Raw genomic sequence first — 15,937 nt, forward strand, 5'->3', positions numbered from 1 at the left:
AATCCTAAAAGAAGAAATGCACAAATCCCATCTTCAATTGAGAATAAACAAAGGCACTTATTAGGCATCCAGTTCAGTAGGCAATAGATAATCAGGGAGCAAGGAAATTACAGATTAGATATATAATTTTAAAACATCATCTAATGATTTCTTTTTCCTCCTCACCACCTCCACAATATATTCTTCCACCTTCCTGTATAATTTACTAAAAGGCATTTCCAACCAGCAAAATGTCCACACTAAATCTCTTTCAAGCCCTCAAAATTTCAGTTGCAATTAATTAGCTATCAAGTCTTATACTACTTCTTTTCTCAAAACAAATCCATCATTTCTTTGTTTTTTCTCTACAATATCATCTCAAATGATCTATCTGCCTTGCTGTTCCAATCACTCCCCTGCTTAAAATCCTTGTAATCATGTAAACAGGGTAAAGCAGCAACATTTCAGTAAGCATGCAAAATTGCATGAACTGGTCCCACTTACTTTTTTCCAGCTTTAATATCCACCATTTCCTTCTAAGCATCCTAAATGTTTATGTCTAACAGCCATCCCAAGAAGTCTTGTGTATTATGTATGTCAGGTTTCTTCTGCTCATGTTAGCTATTCCACTTAGAAGGCACACCTCATCTCAGATCTGGCAAACTTCTATAAATCCTTCAATTCACAACTCAAATGTCACCATCGCCTTCCTTGTTTCTCTCAGGCAGAGTTAACAACCAAGTTTTCTGTGTTCCCAATGCTCTGCAAACAAATAATTACAGTACCATATGATCGAGTATTAGTTTCCCATTACAGTTGTAACAGGTTACCACAACCTTTTGCCAAGCAGGAAACTATCTTTTGGCAAGTTTCTTTCAAAACGGCTACAGCCTAACTAGCCTGGAGTGTCTGCCTGGTCCAAAGGAAACACTCTTAAGATCACTACACACACACACAGAGGAAGCCCTCTCTTCTGGCTCTTCCACTACAAGACTATTTTATATGTTCCTCACCTTTATGCTTCCCCAGGAAAGCAGCAGCAGCTCCCAGTCTCCGGGCCTTCAATACCCAAATCACATTTTTCCATGAATTCTCTAACACTCCACTAAGACAGCATCCCAGCAGGCATCCAGCCATAGACACATTTTAGCTCCTGAAAAGCCCCCCAGTCTTTCAGAGAAATTGTCTGCAGCCCCCATAGAGGACCATATAAACACTATAGCACTCCCTTTTGGATTAATAACCCTTCAAAGAGCCCTTCCTCTCATGTAAGTCTCTACTCTGTATAAGCTGGAGGTAACAGAGCTCCAGGACAAATGATGGCCACCTCCCAGCAAGTTCAGCATCTCTGTTTATCCTGTAGGGATCCTTTCTCAGCTACTGTACTCAGCTTTCAGCTCCAGGAAAAATGCTTAGATGATACAAAAAGCCCCACTTAATATCTTATTATACACAAATATATCAAAAATTATTTATTCTTTTATACCTAGTACTTTTCAGTCAGCATTATGTTTCTGAGATTTTTCTGTGCTGATACATGTAGTTCAATGCAACTGATAGATGGTACTCCGTTTTTCCTACTGAGACTTTTTGCTACTATAAACCATACTACAATGAACAATCTTAAACAGGTCTCACCTGTAAAAGTTTCTCTAGAGTAAGTACCTAGTAATAGAACTTCTGGATAAAGAAATTTTAGTATCTTCAACTTTCCTATCATTAAATTGCTTTCTAAGGTGGTAGTACCAATTTAAACTCTCACTAGCAATGTGTGTGTTTTCCTTTCACTACAGTTAGATTTACCAGACTTAATTTTGAGGAAATATTATGGGTACCAAATTACACCTTGTTTTAATCTGCCATTTCCCTGAAGCAAAGAAAAGTTATCCAGGAGAAATCAACTAGATCAATGCTGATAGATAAGGACCACATGCTAATCACTGGACTTGACAATCTATAGATGCTGCTTTACCTTCATAAGGTGGGGCATATGCCACCTTATGGGATAGATGGGAAGAAAAGGAACCAGGAACAGCAAATATATGCAACTCTTCTGGGGCATTTTGCCATAAAGAAAAGCAAAGAAATAGGGCAGAAAACAGAATGTAAGTGGCCTCAAAGAAAATATGATTTGATTTTGGGATTTTTTTTTTAGGATGGGAGAAATGATCATTAGTAGGTATAATCTGATAAAGCTAAAAACAAATGATGTAGGAGTGTGAGAACCACTGGAGAGATGCCATGAGTCAGCCTGAGAGAATAAAAATTAGTGTAACCAAAAATACAGTACTTTTATGCTGAAAACCATAAAACATTGATGAAAGAAATCAAAGAAGATCTAAACAAATAGACGTATCATATTCATAGATTGGAAAGCTTAATATGGTAAAGATGTCATTTCTCCCCATACTGATATGTAAGTTTAATGCAAATTCCTTTTAAAGCAATTCCTATCAAAATCCCAGCAAGATTTTTTGTAGATATAGACGAGATTATTTTAAAATATTTATGGGAAGGCAAATAAAGTAGCTAAAATAATTTTGAAAAAAATGAATAAAGAAAGCAGTTACTCAATTTCAAGACCTATTATATAGCTATAGTAATCAAGATGGTATAGTATTGGCTAAGGGACACATAGATCAATGAAGCACAACACAGAACCCAGAAATAGGCACACACAAATATGCTCAAGTGATCTCTGACAATGATGTAAAAGCAATCCAATGGAGGAAAGATAAGCTCTTCAACAAATGGTATTGAAGCAGCTAGACATTTACAGACCACAAAAAGCCCCAAACACAAAAAACCTCAACCTAATTCTCACACTTAATGCAAAAAATAACTAACTGATCCTGAACTTCAGTGTTACCTATGAAACTCTAACTGTAAAAAAGAAAAAGACAATCTTTGAGATCTATGGCTAGTGAAAGACAATCTTAGAATTAAAAGGAAAAAACAGCCCAGAAAAATAAAAACTTATAAACTGGACCTCATTTAAACTTATTTAAACTTATGCCATGAGAAAGACCCTACTGAGGCCAAAAAAACAAGTTGATAGGCCAGGAGAAAATATCTGCAGGCCAAGACAATGAACTAGTGTTTAGGATACATTAAAAACTCAACAGTAGGAGCACCTGGGTGGCTCAGTCATTAAGCATCTGCCTTAGGCTCAGGTCGTGATCCCAGAGTCCTAGGACTGAGCCCCACATTGGGCTCTCTGCTCAGTGGGGAGCCTGCTTCTCCCCGTGCTTGTGCTCTCTGTCAAGTGAATAAATAAAATCTTAAAAAAAAAAAAAAAAAACTGAACAGTAAAATAAAGATTCAATTGAAAAAAAAAGTGGCAAAGGCATTGTTACAGGCTGTGTGTTATGGGCTGTGTCCCCCCCAAATCCATTTGTTGAAGTCAGGATGCCAGTACCTCAGATTGCTACTGTACTTGGAGCTAAGCCCTTTAAAGGGAGAGTTGGGAATTAAGTTTAAATGATGTCACCAGAGTGGGCCCCAAACCAATCTGATTGGTGTAATTAAAGGAAAAGGGTATCTGGACACAGATACCAAGGGTAAGCACAGGAAAAAAGAACATGTGAGGACACAGCAATAGGGCAACCATCTATAAGCCAAAGAGTGGGACCTCAAAAGAAACCAAACCTGCTAATACTTTGATCTTGGATCTCCACCCTTCAGAACAATGAAAAAATAAATTTCCATTATTTAAGCCACCTTGTGTGTGGTATTTCTATGCTCTAGCAAACTAATACAAAGAGACATTTCACCCAAGAGGATATAAAGATGGCAAATAAATACACGAAAACATAGAATCATTAGCCATTAAGGAAATTCAAATTAATACAATGACTTTTCATCATCTACTATTCAAATGGACTAAAATCATAAAGTATCAGTACCAAATGCTAGTGAAAATGCAGAGATCAGATTACTCATACACTGCTGACTGAAATGTAAAATGTACAGCCACTCCAGAAAACAGCTTGACAGTTTCTTGAAAACACTGACATACAACTACCATATAACCCAGTAATTGTGCTCGTGGGCATTTATCTCAGAGAAATAAAACTTTTTTTTAAAGATTTATTTATTATTTTATATAGAGAGAAAGCATGTGCACAGGGAAGAAGGGTAGAGAGAGAGAATCTTAAGCAGGCTCCATGCCCAGGACAGAAGCCAACTTGGGACTCAATCTCAAGACCCTGATCACAACCTGAGCTGAAATCCAGAGCCAGACACTTAACTGACTGCACCACCCAGGTGCCCCATGAAAACCTGTCTTTACTTGACAGAAAAATATGTACACAAATGGTTAAAGTACCTTCATTTGTAATAACCAAAACCTGGAAACAATCCAGATATCCTTCAACAGGTAAATGGTTAAGCAAACTGTTGTAAATCCATATATTACCCAGTAATAAAAAGGAAAAAAACTAATGACTGGCTGCTACAACCAGATGAATCTCCAGAGAATTATGCTGACTGAAAAAAGTCAATCCCCTAAGGTTACATACCACTATGATTCCATTTAAATAACATTCTTAAAATTACAAAATTATAGAAATGGATAACAGATTAGCATGGTATAGAAGGGCAATACGAAGGATCTTTGTGATAATGAAATGGCCCATATCTTTACTGATTCAATATCAATTTCCTGGTTGTGATATTACACTATAATTTTGCAAAGTGTTACCACTGGGGGAACCTGGGTAAAGGGTACACAAGATCTCTTTGTACTTTTTCTTACAACTGCATGTGAATCTAAACTATCTCAAAATAAAAAGTTTAACTTAAAGAAAAATTATAAAGTTCAAAATGTTAAATTTGTACAACTTATCACGAATAAGTCTTAACAAAAAGAGTTATGCAGTAGAAAATATTTTTAAAAGGCATACACATTTTTTAAAAAATCATCCAGATCAGTGTTGTCCAACAGAACTTTCTGCAATCACAGATATATTCCACATTTCTATGCTGTCTCAAAACAGTAGTCACTAGGCACACGTAGCTAATAAACACTTGAAACTTGACTAGTGTGACTGAAAAGCTGAATTTTCTATTATATTCATTTTAACTAATTTATATTTAAATTGCCACATGTTATTAGCAGTGGCTACCGCATTAAACAAGACAGGTCTAGACACTACAAAGAATGAGGAAGATAATTATATGCTACAATGGCACCACATCCAAACTGTATTCAGAAAAGAATGCATTGGTTATATACTTTTACCTTCTACTATATGCCTTCTGTACTCCTTAAAATATTTGACGTGTCACCTTTTTTGCAGTCAAATGCTCTACCACTGAGCTATACCCCCTTGTCACCTTTTTTGAAAGCCAAAAAATCCATACTGGAATTTACATTTCTGGTACCTTAAAAATTAATATATACCATTCAACAATATAGAACAAATCAAATGTTAGGATAAGAGTTCAGAAAATTTTTATTTGTTCTGCTATGTTATATGGTTCCAGATTCTAGTCTGTCTAAGTTTTTTCCCCCAAGGGTGGATTTTCTTGGATTTGGTTATATTCAATTATCCACAGGGAGAAAAAAAGACAAATAAGGAAAAAACAAGTTTAAATAATGGAAACTTACGAAATCAACTCAATTAACTTTTATATAAATAGCTGAAAGATCTTGGATATTCATAATGGGTGTTCAATCAGAACGCAAAATTCTATTGTATACAGGCTATTCATGATCATAGTTGCAGAATCACAAATGGAGAGTAGTGAATACTTACATACAACAAAGGATGATAACACAAGCAACAGTGGGACTCTTTAAAAGGTTTAAAAAGGCACCTCCAAGGTGTCTAGCCTCAAGCCAGCAACACTTGTCCTCTCATCAGCTATTTCACAGATTTAATACTAAGAATACTTATCTCCAACTCCTCACACCCCTTCCCCTTGATCACACCTAGGGTTATTTCATTTCCTTTCAAGGAATTTTATTAATGAAGACATATTTTACCTTATGCATTCAGAATAAGCAGAGGAAGAAAAAAACAATAAATGGAATAAGCAAAAATTCTGAAGAAGAGTGTTAAGAAAATCCAGTTTTAGGATTTCAAATCAAATGATTACTCAGAGAAGTAGACTTAAGAGCAACTGCCAAAATTGAGCCCCCCCAACACCTTTAACAAAAGCGAACAGTAATTCTGACAGAATTTTTCAATTTAGCCAAAAATAATTTATGTTTTGACCTATTAAATTATATGGCAGGATATATATGAGGATTATGGGTTTGGAGTCAGAGAGTTAGTTTAAGTTCTAATACAAACTGCCAACTACTAATGATGTGAACCTGAATAAATTGCTTCACCCCTTTGATTCTGCTTCCTAACCTATGAACAGTTCAATAATACCTACTATGCAGACCTGTAAAAGGAAAATGAGCAGAACACTGAAATAACCAAAATGTCTTTCAGTGGATAAATGAATAACTAAACTATGGTACACCCATACAATGAAACATTATTCAGCATTAAAAAGATGAGCTGTTGAGTCATTAAAAAAAACATGGAGGAGGGGCGCCTGGGTGGCTCAGTGGGTTAAGCCGCTGCCTTTGGCTCTGGTCGTGATCTCAGGGTCCTGGGATCGAGTCCCACATCGGGCTCTCTGCTCAGCAGGGAGCCTGCTTCCCTTCCTCTCTCTCTGCCTGCCTCTCTGCCTACTTGTGATCTCTCTCTGTCAAATTAAAAAAAAAAAAAAATCTAAAAAAAAAAAAAAAACATGGAGGAAACTTTAATGCATACTACTAAGTAAAGAAGCCAATCTGAAAAGGCTATATAGTATATGATTCCAATTACATGACATTAAGGTAAAGGCAAAAACTACGGAAACAGTAAAAAGATCAGCAGTTGCCGGAGTTAAAAGGGAAGGAAGGATGAATATAGATTGAGCACAGAGGATTTTTAGGTCAGTGAAACTATTCTATATACTACTGTAGCAATGGATATATGTCATTATACATTTGTCAAAACTCAAAGAATATATACCAAGGTGAACCCTAACATAACTTATGAACTCTGGGTGATAATGATGTTCAATATAGGCTCATAACAATGCAGGGGAGGGTGGTGCAGGTGTTGGGGCAGCAAGTACATAGGAAATCTTTATACTTTCTGCTTAGTTTTGCTGTGAACTCAAAACTGGTCTAAAAAATAGAGCCTACTAAAAAAACTTCAAGAATTTTTTAAAAAGTAAATGAGGGTATTTGCAATCATAGCTAACCAGCACCTGGCAAATAATATTCATTCAACTCATATGACTGTATTATCACTTTCACATTGTCCTGCTCTATAAAAAAGGAGCAACTGAATTTAAGTAGTTTAAACATGGATTCAAATTCAGTTCTGGCACTTACCAACAAGGAACTTACTCTCTCTATGCCTCCATTTCCTCATTTGTAAAATAGGTATTAAAAAAGTGAGAAGTAAACGAATGAATATATATGCAAAACTGTTCAGGATAGTGGCTAGCTTAGAGTTATAATTTGACAAATGTTAGCAATTACTATTATTATTATCAAACCAAAGAGATAACATGAAAAGCACACAGTACAATGTCTCCTACATTAAATGTCAAATCAGCTTCTTTCCTCCTCCTGTAGTAAAACTCTTCCCACATATCAAGTTTGTATCAATGAATGGAGAACAAAATATGAGAGAATTTATAAGACTCACCTCTGGAACTTTTTCAAAATATACATACCAAAAATCCACATATAAATTAGAACCTTTAAGAGGTTTGCATGGAAATAGGTGTATTGTAATGAAGTTCTCCATAAGATTCTAATACACACAAATACAACCCACCTCCCACACAAATCCACATCTGATAAAGTTACTGAATATCAGCGACTAGCGGGATTCAATGTACTGAAACACACATTTGAATATAAATTTCTTGGAGTTTCTACATATTCTCCCAATAAGGGGCTGACAAATACATCCCACAGGTCAAATCTGGCTCACTGATCACAGATCAAATCTGGCTCACAAAATCATCCCTGATTTTATATATCAAGTTTTAAAGAAACATGGCACACCCAATCATTTCCATATTGTCTTTGGCTGCTCTCATACAACTACCACAAGGCTAAGTAATTGCTACAGAGATTATATGGCCCACAAACTTGAAAATATTTACTACATGGCCTTTACAGAAAGTTTCTCAACTGCTGGTCTAGATTGTTCATACAGAATGCTATTCAGTAACTCAACTAGAACATCTGGCATTAAGAATAAGTTCAATGTAATTATAGCATCTCTTAAAGCATGTAAAAAACTAGATGACTGGAAACAAAGCAAATAAACTCTTCTTTCAATTAAGAAGATAGAGGACAGAAATTATTTTGCCTGCTAGCATTCCTTCTTTAAGGAAACTGTTTTCCCCCCAAATCCAACCAAGAGATCTGAGCAAATTACAGGCCCTATTTCATGGTCATAAGAATCGGGAAAACTTACTGCCACTTTCCACTGTGGTATAAGGGAAGATATGAAGTCCTTCTCTAATGGTTAGTTAAAATTTGAGATATGGCTCAAAATAAAAAAAAATAAAATAAATAAAATTTAAAAAATTCAGCATCCATGTTGCCACTATAGAGAAGAAAGAAGCTGCTCTACATTAGGAGAAAATAGAGCTAAAATCCAGAGATGAGAAAGATAGAAAACAGAGTCTTGGTGACATTCTTGGCTCAAGTTCCAGGTATCCTTGAATCCAAATGCATCCCTGCTATCCTAAGTTAGGAATATGTACATCAGTAACTTCCCTTTTTTGCCCAAGTACATTTCAAAAGAGTTTGCAACTCAAGGATTCTAACACTAAAGTAACCTCTCTCTTCAGCTCATGGAAGGGTTGGTTTTTTTTTTATTTTTCATGAAAATAGGGGTAGTTTTGCTCATCCCTCATTAAATCCTTCATAAGTTAACAAATGTTGGTAATACAGAAATTTATTTTTTTAAAAACTGACAAGGGGAGGGGTACCTGGGTGGCTTAGTCAGTTAAGCATCTGCCTTCAGCTCAGGTCATGATCTCAGGGTCCTGGGATGGAGCCTCCTGCACCGGGCTCCCTGCTCAGCGGGGAGTCTGCTTTTCCATCTTCCTCTTTGCCTCTCCTCCTGCCCCCTTCATGAACGCACTCTCAATCAAATACAATCTTTAAAGAAAATTTGACAAGGGTATAGTACAGTAACATCTCAATCAGCAGTTACTATTTTTGACTTGATTTTTCCTGTATTAAAGAACTGATTTTTTAAAATATAAGCAATTTAATATATATGTCCAAAAAAAACCCCAAAAACCCTATGCTTCAGATACCTTTAGCCTCCTCATCTCCATCTCCTCAATAATCATCACTGATAATCAGAAAGACAAGCTTAAGACATTATAATATTGTGACTTATCAAAGATTCTATCATATTTAGCGTTTATTAATCCTAGAAAATGCAATAATCATACGACAAATTTTCACCAATGATTAAAACAAAAGCAAAAAATAATATCCCTTTATAACTCAGGAAATTAAGTTCTTTGCAACATCTCCTTTACAGAAAGCTAAAGTTTCATTACAGTTTCAAATTAGCTGCCTGTGTAGTTCTATTTTAAGGGTATTCTTTTCTATTTTATTTTATTTTATTTTTTTAATTTCTTTTCAGTGTTCCAGAATTCATTGTTTATGCACCACACCCAGTGCTCCAATTTTAATAGAATATATTATTCTACCACTGGAAAATTATTATACTGGATGAGAACCTTATTTGCATATTTTATAAATACAGTATCACCTTGAATCAATTTTTCAAACTCCAAAGTTTAGAGTATTTGGCATTTTATTTTTAAATTACCTACCTGTACTAGAATCTAATTTATAAAATAATACTAGAGTTTAGGGGCGCCTGGGTGGCTCAGTGGGTTAAAGCCTCTGCCTTTGGCTCAGGTCATGATCCCAGGGTCCTAGGATTGAGCCCGGTATTGGGCTCTCTACTCGGTGGGGAGCCTGCTTCCCCCTCTCTCTCTGCCTGCCTCTCTGCCTGCTTGTGATCTCTGTCAAATAAATAAAATAAAAATCCTTTAAAAAAAATAATAATAATCCTAGAGTTAGATGACCCTATGAAAGAGCATTTCACATAACCCTGATACTGAAATGCTTTTTGGATTATGTGTTTCTAAGAGGTTCTGTTAAAGAGCACATTGCATCAAGCTGCCTTAACTAACTAATCCTAACTACCCTAACATAACCTTAGGATACTCTCTAAAGGAAAAGAGGTTTGCCATGAGTTTTTAATTTTTAATAAAATTTTAACAAGATCACTTTCGTGTATTGTGAGGGATCTGAAGGCCTACAGTTAATCTTTTATTTTGCAATGCCTTATTTTATATTCCCCATTACTTTGTGGACTATCAAAGCATCAAGATCATACTTAGATGTTCCATAAACTCTCCTCATATCAAAGCACACGTTTTTAAGAAAATTAAATAGTATTTTAAAAAGCTTATAATAGTCATCTGCCCAACCTCTCCTCAATCCCCAGTTTTAATTATCTTAGCTATTTAGTTGTCCATATCCAGTATGTGTATACTACTACTGCTTGAGAATTACTTACTTCTTGCCACAACATTAATATTAACATGTATTGTGTTATTAAGCGCCAGACTCAACTTCATATATATTATCTCACTTAATCTTGACAACAACTTCATGATGTAGGTGCTATTATACTCCAATTTTAGTCCAGAAAATTAGGACACAGTTCAGTAACTTGCCCAGGGTCACACAGCTCATAAGTGGCAATACTAGGATTTAAACTCAAGCAGCCACACTTTTAATCTATATCTTCTTACATCTATCTATTCCACAGTCTATTCTTAATAAATACTTTTGGGGTGATTCTCTCAAACTAAATCAAAATAATAGGCAAAATACAACAAAGAAGTCAAAACTGTAAAATGGCATTTCTCACAGCCAAATATAATTTTTTGGTTTACAGGTCAATAGTTTTCAACTTTGGCTTTGCCACAATCTATGAGGTCACTAATTAGTTGCACTTTCATTTTATATCTATTGATTCAGTGGTTACTATGCTTAAGGTACAGTATTTTTAAACCTAAATTACAACTACATGACCTATAGCATTCTTCCTGAATAAAAAAAAGGCATCAGATTCTAAAGACTTTCAGAAAGATATGCTTTAAAGGGAAAGAGTATGCCAGTAATCTTACAGAAGAAGAAAAAAAATTTTCAAAGGAATTTTCTATCTACTTTCTGAAAGCAAAAGCAAATGATTTATTTATGTGTACACATGTATATCCCTAACTACATGATAGGACAAAAAATAGTAATGGGAAAAGGCAAAATCATTTTAACTAAAGAAAAACTTCAAAAAAGAGATTTTATAAAATCTGATGGTAAGAGAAGTAGTAATACGTCGGCTTACCGTTTTAAACAAAGAAAAAAATGAGACATGAATATGAACAAAATTAATGTGAAGCAAAAAAAAGTTGCCATTTTAAAAAAGAGAGAAACTATGGGCGCCTGGGTGGCTCAGTGGGTTGAGCCTCTGCCTTCGGCTCGGGTCATGATCTCAGGGTCCTCGGATCGAGTCCCGCATCCGGCTCTCTGCTCGGCGGGGAGCCTGCTTCCCTCTCTCTCTCTGCCTGCTTCTCTGTCTACTTGTGATCTCTCTCTGTCAAATAAATAAATAAAATCTTTAAAAAATAAATAAATAAAAAATTAAAAAAAATAAAGAGAGAAACTAGAGAAAAGGCAGTAACAGAAGTTTTGAAATTGAGAAAAAAAAGGAAGCAAACAAGAGATGAAAACCCTAGATAATCTAGGCAATCCAGTTCAAAGCTCTGTGTCAGATCTTGCTGAAACAGAGAGCCCCTATAATAATACTCTGGCAAAAGGAGGTACTGCGGCCTCATTCTATGAAAGAGCTAGGAAAGCTTACCGAGACTATACTAGTAGATGAAACGGAAGATTGGTGATAGCAAGTTAGCTGGATTGTACACCAACATATGGTCTCTATCTCCTTGCCGAAGTCATCCTTCTAACCATCTGAGGTGACAGAAATCTGATACCGCTTATAGGCTACACTAACCAATTCAGCACTTATTTGGCTTCTATTAAGTATTTCACATGTCTATGTATTCCCAACTACATCATTAACTTCTGGAGAGCAGAAGCTATCCTAGCTATTTTATTTTCACCCATATAATCTAGCACAGTGCTATGCATGTAGCAGATAGATACTCAAACCTACGGATTCTGAAAAATCACAACCATCACAACACTAGAGTTTAAAGAAATCTTAAGCGAGATCTAGTCGAGCCTCTTTATCTTTTTATCTGAGATCAGGACCTGAGCCGAGATAAGAGTCAGACATTAACGACTGAGCCACTCAGGTGTCTCTAGCCTATCTCAAAAGCAAAGAAACTAAAACTACTTAAATGTCCAATAGCCTAAAGTCACAGAGCTAGGATCAACACCCTAATCCCATGATAATCAGTTCATCTTTTTCCAAAGAGCCTCTAATTTTTCCATTATGATAAAATGAATAATCACCCACTTCATCAGAAAACAATAGCACCAGTATTCACTACACGAGAGGGCTTTCAGAAAGTCAGATTTGCTTGGCAGCCTATGTGCCTTGGTCTGGGATGAGTGCTTTATAAACATTATATAAACATTTATAAACATTATTTTTTTACTTAATCTCCCAGTAAACACTCTAAGAGGTATTAACCCAATTTCACAAATGTAAATCAACCATAACAACAACAAGTGGCAGAACCTAGATTCTGTTTGTCACCAGTGGCTCTTAACCACTATCCTTTATTACCTCTTGTTGTATTTAACACAAAAATCCCAAAGTCTCAAGAGTCCAGCAAAGTACCTAACCTAAACAAAATAAAGAAATGTTTAAAACACTGACTTAATGGATGGGTCATTTAATTAATTAAAAAGTAAGGGTCTCTCACTGTAAATACCTCTAAAAAGAAGGTTTCACTGTTCATCTAATTACATAATCCCCTGAGAAAGGGTTTAACAGTGACCAGTTTGCATACTAACAGAAGATTTAAGGAGTGGCTAATTTCTTACAAATAATTCATCTGTTCAAAAAATATTAAGTGAGAAACTATTTTTGTGACCCAGTGTTAAGTATCAAGATAAATAAAATAAAACTTGCTCCTACAAGATTCTATTCCATAAAATAAAACCCACACAAGTCTCTAAATCATTTACCAAAACCAAAATACATGTGGGTATCTCCCTCCTTCTTCTGGTAGAGGAAAAAGAAATAACATTAACTGAGCATCTATAATGTGCCAGTTCTTAATCCTTAACATAGTCTCACCTAATCCCTTACGGCTAACTGAACTAGGCCGCATCTCCATTTCTGATGAACAAATTTGGGCTTTAAAAGATTAAGTACTTGTCTCAGGTCCCTTAGCTAATTACAACAAATTACCGAATTGGAACCTAAGTCTGTCTGACCGAAAGTCTATGTTCTCTCCTAAAAAGAGTTAAAAGTATTATTATTTTATTTGCTCACCAAGGCAGAGAATGGGTTTCTTTCCAAGGGAGACTGTTTTCACACTGCTTATTTTAACAACAAAAAAAGAATACATTATCACAATCCTCACAATAGCCTATCAGTTATTATCATTTCATACCATTATTATAAATGATGAAGCCAAAAGTAGAGAAGTAGCTTGCCTAAGAACATAACGCAAGGAAGCAGAACTTTACCATATCTATACCAGGTCTGCGTGCAACATTAACCACAGAAAAAATGCAGAAAGACCTTAGCTCTTATAATTCTAAGCTTAAGATTCAAAACATCTAAACTAATCAGACATTGTGTTTGCTAGGTGAAAAAGAATGGCAGATATCACCTTTATCAACTTCCTTTTTCAATGATAAGCTGATTTTCTAATAATATTCTTTTAAATGGCAACCTGAAGACTGGTCTCTAAATTTCAAGCCTACAGGCCATTTCATTACTGCAAGCAGTACCTCTCTGGATTTGTTAGTTAAAATTATTCCTAAAGTACCAAACAATGTACTAGTTCATAAAGCAAACGTTTAATAAACGAACAGTATGTTAAAATATATAAAATCAACCTTTAAGTATTTGAAACTGTCACACAAATAGATGAATAGAAATATTCCCTAGAAACATTTTTTAGTCATCTGAAAACTTTGTTTCCTGGCATATTTTTTAAGGCCTAGGTGTGAACTAAAAGAAGGATGTGTCCAATGCCAGTTCTAAATATGGTACTACCTTGGTCACAAAAATATTTAGTTTTACTGTACAGCTCTGTTTCTCAGAAATCCAGAGGAGCTTTTACTATTGAGAGTGGCTCAAGCATATTCCTAAGGAAACGTTCCATCTGTTTCTGGTAAATCAAAGTGATGAATAAGAGAGTGGTTGAATATTAATACATAGCATGTTTAAGTGTGTGTCCTTATTTGCATTTTACTAAACAATAAAAACAACGCTTTAACCCAAATTTCAGAAATAAGTAGAATCATTCTACTGCAAAGTAACCAGGCAGATACTTCCATGTTTGTTCCCCCCCACTACAACACAAAGATTGTCTTCTTCCCTTAACCTCAAAAAAACTACAGTTTTTCAGGAAGCTTTGCCGCTGCCTGATCCGCACCTAACCGTGGATCATTAGAAACTGGAATGCATCACAAATTACCTCCAGTACTGAACAAGCACTAGCTCAGCTATAAACTAAGAGGTAAACAAGTACAGAATGTGACTGATCCTGGAGCAGGGCACTGTTTACTTACATGGGAAGATACTCATGTTGTGATGGGAAACGTGTTGCACTGTCCTCCCCTGGCTCCAAAAAACAAACAAAACAAAAACAAACGGTACTTTGACAAGCTAGTGTAAGCGTGGGTCTATTCCCAAAAGTTCTGACCTCTCTCTTTAATCGCTTAAGGACAAACGCTCAAATAAGGACATCCGACACAAGGTGCCCGAGGTGCTGCCTATGGCATAACCTGAAAGGACACCACTTTTACCCAAAAACTGTGTTCTCCCCCACAGTGATGAGCTACATGGGAGGAACAGATACTGTCATTCACCCTAACCAAGCAAAAGAGAAGAAATCAAAACCAGACGCGCTCCCTCCTCGCCCCCGAGAAGCCTGGAGCCCGACTAGGGGCGTAAGTTGCGGATCCAATCCAGCACCAGGCCCCCGTCGCCGGTGCACTCACGAGCAGCGTGGCGACGGAGCAGAACCAACATCTCCACCTCTGTCCTCTAGGCACAGCCAGGGACTGCGTCCCAAAGCCCGCCCCGACCAGGCCCGCCCCGCTATCTCCACCCCGTTATCCGCTCGCAGCTGCGCTCGGGCCTGGATTTGCCTCCCCGCCCTCCCCAACTTCGGCACGTTCCACTACCCCCACACGGTTAGGCCACAGCCCTCCGCAAGTCCGGGGGGGGGCGGAAAGGTCGGGGCCCGAAGGGCGAAGAATGCGCTCGGTGCGGTTCCTCACCTCTGGATGGAGAAGGGGCACGCAGCCCGCTTCGGTATCGTACTCATCCGGGCCGTCCGCCATCTTGGTATTAAATCCCTCCTCCCGCTGCATGCCGGGAGAAAGCGTTTCACCCTCGCGGGGCTCGGGCGCGGCGGAGGGCACGCGCGAGGGCGAGCTCCAGCCCCACCGGAGGCGATGCGGCCGCCGCCTCCGCCTCCTTCTCCTCCCCGCGTGCCGCCCCCCTTGGCCCCCACCCCCGCCTCTGAGGGCGGGGGTCCTTGCGCGCGTGCGCGCCTGCGCGCGAACCGGGCCGGCCCCCGATCCGGAGCGCGCTCTGCTGCACTGCGCCGGGCCAGACTGGCGGAAGGCTCTAGGCGTGGGCAGCGCGGCCCGGGGGCGGGCACCGGGCACGAGGCAGATGTGCGCCACTGTCCG

At 37.5% G+C, this 15,937-nt stretch overlaps 1 protein-coding gene across 1 annotated transcript in view; it reads right to left on the minus strand.

The window, feature by feature from the left end:
• The window catches only part of LOC111142133 (zinc finger DHHC-type containing 17), an 87,459-nt gene extending 71,846 nt beyond the window's left edge, over positions 1–15,613 (minus strand). The window contains exon 1 of the mRNA XM_022495113.1: positions 15,521–15,613. Within this exon, the coding sequence (XP_022350821.1) occupies positions 15,521–15,613 (93 nt within the window). The remainder of the gene's footprint in view (positions 1–15,520) is intronic.
• Positions 15,614–15,937: the final 324 nt, after the last annotated feature.

Source organism: Enhydra lutris, unplaced genomic scaffold, assembly GCF_002288905.1.
Source record: "Enhydra lutris kenyoni isolate GAN:26980312 unplaced genomic scaffold, ASM228890v2 scaffoldscaffold7, whole genome shotgun sequence".
Lineage (NCBI taxonomy): Eukaryota > Metazoa > Chordata > Mammalia > Carnivora > Mustelidae > Enhydra > Enhydra lutris.